This window comes from Electrona antarctica, assembly GCF_951216825.1.
Source record: "Electrona antarctica genome assembly, chromosome: 3".
In the NCBI taxonomy this organism is placed as follows: Eukaryota; Metazoa; Chordata; class Actinopteri; order Myctophiformes; family Myctophidae; genus Electrona; species Electrona antarctica.
Window position 1 is genome coordinate 51,502,336 of NC_136808.1, and position 5,985 is coordinate 51,508,320.

The 5,985-nt window shown below is 40.7% G+C and overlaps 1 protein-coding gene across 1 annotated transcript; it reads left to right on the forward strand.

The window, feature by feature from the left end:
- Nucleotides 1-4,127, forward strand: LOC306920676 (large ribosomal subunit protein eL13-like). The gene is made up of 6 exons (XM_079497497.1): nucleotides 1-146; nucleotides 521-638; nucleotides 1,655-1,796; nucleotides 2,877-3,050; nucleotides 3,662-3,721; nucleotides 3,915-4,127. The coding sequence occupies exons 2-6, from the start codon at nucleotides 535-537 to the stop codon at nucleotides 4,071-4,073; spliced, it is 639 nt and encodes a 212-aa protein (XP_079353623.1). The 5' UTR covers nucleotides 1-146; nucleotides 521-534; the 3' UTR covers nucleotides 4,074-4,127.
- The last annotated feature ends 1,858 nt before the right edge of the window (nucleotides 4,128-5,985 follow it).

Consider the following 5,985-nt stretch of genomic DNA (forward strand, 5'->3'; position numbering starts at 1 on the left):
GCCATATTATTCTACCACTGAGTGGCTGACATATATATATGCCACCATGCACTGCTTTAACACTTCCTTTTTCCACCCCAGACCGCATGCCTAAATCTCTGCTGTTTTCAAAGAAATCTACACCCCCGTTCGTTCAATTTGTCAAGGTATATTGCAGTTGAATTTACTCGTCGTAAAAGTGTACTTTGTCATCTTTTTATAATAATGTGATTATTGATGCCGACAATTTAAAATTGATGCTACTTTGAACCTGAAATTGTGGTGGTGTCTATTCAAACGGCATCTTATTTGCTAGATGTTTGGGTTGCAGTCTCAGATTAATGTGACATGATATCAAAATGTGCAAATGCATTATTGGCATGTGCTACGAACAGTAATGAAGTAAATACTTGAGAGTTTTGTTATGTATCCTTGTTTGTAACTTGGCAATGGCAACCAGTCCACTCCTGGTAGCTACTTGCCAGCATGTGAACATTGTGAAGTGACCCATGCTGCTTGTCTGCTGTTCATACTCCTCCAGGGAAGTAGGCAGCCATGGCCCCCGGCCGGAATGGAATGATTCTGAACCCCCACTACATCAAATCCTGGCGGTATAGTGTGACGACCTGGTTCAACCAGCCATTAAGGAAAATCCGCAGGTGGGCTAGCCTACAGGGCTGTTGCAAATTAACCAAGGCTGTTGGCCTAGTCTGCTTGTTCTCTGCAGTGTTTGGGAAACTCACAATTTAATTTTGACCTGAGATCGGATTCTAAAAATGTCTGTTTGAAAATGACAGTTTTCAGTCCTCCTTTGATGTTTCAAAAATAGCAGACCTACAAGCTCGTGGCGTGCTATGAGTTTGTAGATCTGCTATTTTTAAATGGGTAAAGCATAACATAATGCTAACACCAAAAGGGGTTCCCACCCAAAATGGGTATAAGTAAACATTTCATTGAGACTTGTAATTTGTATTTGTTTGAAAATAAATCTAGTCTGACTTGGACAACACATGTTCCGTTCTCTCTCTCTCATACATTGAATGGCCCATACTGTATGATCATCTGCTGTAGCATAATAGTCTGGTGTCTTTATTTTGAAGTCTGAAGACAAATCTCAGGAATCCCTGTACTTCCTTGAACCCATTTTCTGATTATCTGCTCTAATCCATTCCAAATCAGAACCGTTTAGCTCATTGGCCTACTTTTTAAAAGCTCAAGTCCTTTTCTTGTTTTTGCTAGCTATTAAAGCTACCACTTACTAAAAAAAGTAAAGGGATACACTAAAGGTTATTTAACAACATTGAGTGATTTGATAAAAGGCTCAACTGTTTGTGTAAACTACAAATGAATGGAAATCTTTGATGTGATGGACTGTGGACGAACTGCACTCAAAACCACAGAAAATGTAGCGATTAAGCTTTTGTCACGCTACACTACATGGTGAAAAATAGTGTAAATATTTGAAAGCCACATCTGAAAGTTTTTAAGTGAGATGTTGACTAGTATTGACTACAGACTTCTAGATATGCTACTGCCCACCATGGCTAGCTGTTACTATGAGGTCATTTAGCAAGACACGGTGGAAAGATGTACAGAATGAGTGGTAAGTATTAGTACTTCTGTTGTAAACATGCTTAGTAGTTGTGGGCTTATTATGAGATGTCTTGTTTCACAGGCGAAAGGCCCGTCAGGCTAAGGCCCGTCGCATAGCTCCACGTCCAGTAGCGGGACCCCTGAGGCCACAGGTTAGGTGTCCCACCATCAGGTACCACACCAAGGTCCGTGGAGGTCGTGGCTTCAGTGTGGAGGAGCTCAAGGTAATGACAACATGATCTCTTTATGAATGGATGCAGTTTATTTGAAAGCCTGAAGAAATGAGCGTCGCCTGTCTCAGCCATGCGTAGAGCAAGTTCAGTCAGGAAACTCAGTGCAGTTGCTGCTGGCCATTAATTGAGCCGCCTCAGCATCACGTTCTCATTCACATGATTCATTTCATTCCATTTTCATACAAACTGTAAGTTTGCACTGCTCAATCTGCTTGCTTACTTGCTGCTGCACACTGATACTGCTGTGCTGCTGCCTGCTTAAACCTTTGCTGCTGCGCACCCTCCTGCACCCCAGCTGCTGTTTAGGTACGGGGGATATGGTTGGGACTGATGCGCTTGATCTCGGTACCAAAAAAGCAGATCAAATTCATCGCCGAACAATAAATATATTGCTCATTTTATATTCTCTATATATTTCATCCAATCTTGAGTTGTCCTGACTGAACCTAACTTTACAAATTGGAAGATTCCTTTTTTTTCCCAGTCCAGTTTGACCTCTGTAAAGTGTACATCTATGTAAATGGATAACTATCTTTACACAATTAATATCTTTCAAGTACAGAAACATTACATTGTATCTGATCATTTGAAAATGTCTAGACATTTAATCTATTTTCAGGGGATATGTAAGCTAGCTTCAAGAGGTTCTGAGATAACTTAAAGTATTAACTAAATGCATTCATTCCGTCACTTGGACATTCTCTGTTCTCTCTCTCTCTCTCTCTCTCTCTCTCTCTCTCTCTTTCATACATTATCTGTAGCATAATAATCTGGTGTCCTTATTTCTTTTAAACCTATTGCAGCAGTCAGATGACACATTCTCTGTATTTCCTTGATGAATCCCTTGAACCCCCTTTCTGATGTCTGCTCTAATCCATTACAAATCTGTTTAGCTCATGGGCCGGTTTATTTTTAAGAAAGTCTGCTTTAATCTTCTCACAATTCTACAAAGGAAGTTTTAGAAAATAACCCCACAACATAATGGTCATGTACTGACCCTTATGGATATGGTCATGTACTGACCCTTACGTTTCTTTTCCTAAAACTTCAATGCGCCGTTTGTTCCTGCAGGCAGCCGGCATCAACAAAAAGACAGCTCGTTGCATTGGTATCTCATTTGACCATCGGCGTCGTAACAGATCCACAGAGACTCTGCAGGCCAACGTGCAACGCCTGAAGGAGTACCGTTCCAAACTCATCCTGTTCCCCAGGAAGGCTGCTGCCCCCAAGAAGGCTGACAGCACAGTGAGTGTCCCGTCTAAAATGTTTGCTTACTGGGACGACAGTGCCCACTTAAATGTTTTGGGATCAGTTTCGTGTGGACTTGGATATTAGTTACAAAACTCCTTTCAACCTTGCAGGGTTTCCACGGGTGTCTTTAAACTTATTAAAGTTATTGTAAACTGTCTAGACAGGCAGTGCAACTTAAAACTGATTTCTACCATTTTAAACCACATGTTTTTAAAAGCTGACAAAGCGACTAATTAGTCGGTAGTGCAATCATGACTCGGAGGGTGAAAACTATTAATCAATGGCCTACAGTATGTTCTGAAAGGAATATAAAGGCCTAAGTAATCATGACTCTTTTAATGCCTTGTGAATGTCAACATTCATAATGTACCTAATTAAACCGCATCTCCTGTTGAATGCCCTGTCTGTGTATCAGCTTTATTTGATATTAAAGTGCAGTCAAGTGATGACAAATTCTCCGGAATCTCTGTACTTAATTGATGATTACCAGTTGAACCCTTTATTCTGATGACTGCATATGTTACGTGGAGTGATGGCTACTGCTTTCATAATCAACTGTCGTGCTGTTTTATATGCAACGTAAACTTATGTTTTCCCATCTCCAGGAGGAAGAACAAAAGATGGCCACTCAGCTCAAGGGTGCTGCTGTTATGCCCATCAAAAATGTAAGTTGTCATTCATGTTTAAACGTTATGCTGGGGAATCTGTTTATCCTTATTAAAATGTAAACTCAAGTGATTCAAAATAAGTGGATGTGTACAGTGGAGGTTTCATCAATAAAATTTGATAAATGCTGTTTATTTTGTCCCACATGATGCTCTTGTTCTAATTGGTGAACTTGTTTTCCCTCTACTACAGGTACACAAGGGAGAGAAGGCCCGCGTCATCTCCGAGGATGAGAAGAAGTTCAAGGCCTTCCAAAGCCTGTGTATGGCCCGTGCCCATGCTCGTCTCTTTGGCGTCCGTGCCAAGAGAGCAAAGGAGGCTGCCGACGCGGATGTGGCCGCGAAGAAATAACTAAATGCTATGGAACAGAACTTTGCAAATAAAATGTACAAAACGATCACTCTGGTCACTATTGTCATGACTGGTTTTTGTTGACCCGGTACTGGTGGATTTGTATGGTTATAGTTTTCCTTGAACTTTATGGTTTTCATGTAGTCAGTGAAATAAGAGGTACTGGTATTCACACATTTGAGGAATTTTACGTGTTATATAAACTATGAAATGATTTGTTCACAGGATTCTACCGGTTCATATTAATTGCATGCAGTTGATGGTTGGTGGAACTAAACTATTTCTCGACTAAATACAAAGGAAGGTTTAACAAAATGTCACTGCGTAATCAGGACGAAAACGGTACAGTCCAGCTGATGACTTCTTGACAACTTAGTCCTTCGGCTGGAGGCCTGGGTGAGATCGGTACCACTAAAAGGCTGGGTGAGATCTCTGTACCACTAAAAGGGACAAGACATGTGGTATAATTTTGATTGACATCCAGGAGTGATAAAATGTGTGGTAGCTGAATACTGTTTTAGGGGTATAATGTGACTATGCCAAATCACATAATTCATTGTCTAAACTTAATGTATTAATTTTTCTGCCCATTTCTGATGTTTGTACCATTGATGGACGCATAGCCAACATCACACGCCTGGCAGGATGAATTATATTTCTGGTAGCCATACTGGGCAAATTAGATTAGCCACTCTGAAACAGGGTACATCTTAAACCTCACAGAACCATCTTTTTATGGGTTTAAGGCTGTAGAAACCTTTTAGACATTAGTTTAAAGCGTCCGGGACTCAAACTCAATGTTGTATCCCAGCACACAACTTGACTCAGGTAGACGTGTCATAAATGTGGACTCAACTAGACTTAACTTACAGGCGTGCGTGCGTGCGCACACACACTGAAGATACTGATGTTATGGTTCTCTGTTTAGCCTTCCAAAAATGCATACCTTGTCCTTTCTTACAGAAGCATGGTACACAAACCCGCACATGGTTGTTGGACATAGACAAGCTAGGCCAATGCTTTGGGAGAACCTCCGAGTCTAGTTGTGCTACACGCATTTACAAGATATGACACTGACGGGCCACTTTTCCACCGGTTGGTTCCCAATGGGAACCGGTTCAGTTCATTTTGGTTTTTAGTCCATGAGCCAGAGCTCCAAAATTGAAACGTTAATTATGAAGAGTGGGCAAAACCATACCTATATTAGATTGTTATCACCATTAAACTTCCCCAATTGAGTACTTACACGAAGACAATGATTTATTGTATTACACATTTGACATTTTTAAATATGCAAATGAGGCATTATGTTGGAAAATGTGCAAATTAATTGAAAATATGAAAAAGCTACTACTGTGGAAGGGCTATCATGTATTAATTTACTTGTATTGATCATATAAACAATTTAATATAAGGTATAGTTTGCCCACCAATTTTGGAGCTCTGGCCCATGGACTAAAAACCAAAAAGAACTGAACCGGTTCCCATTCAAGATTCAAGATTGCTTTATTTGTCATTCTTTCCAACTGCAGCAGCAGAAAAAAAACGAAATTACATTTCTCCTAGTGAAGAGACAGCACAGGCTCATACAATAATAAATATATTGGGAACCAACCGGTGGAAAAGGGGTCTGAGTGCCTTTGCTGGTCGTGGAAAACTAAATGCATGGGGTTACTAAAGAAAACCCCTGATTTTCAGGAGACATTCAAACAACTTGGCATGTTTCAATAGAGCTCTTTGACCAACTGCAGCAGTTCACTTGTAGCTGCTATCTGTCTGGGAACAAGATTGTCTGTGCCAGGAGAGAGGCTGATTCCAGTCAACTCCCACCATGTAGAGAATATCTATTTCTCCATGCCCTCTGTACCAATTACCAGACTTGAATATGGAGATGCTCTCTGCAGACTCGCCC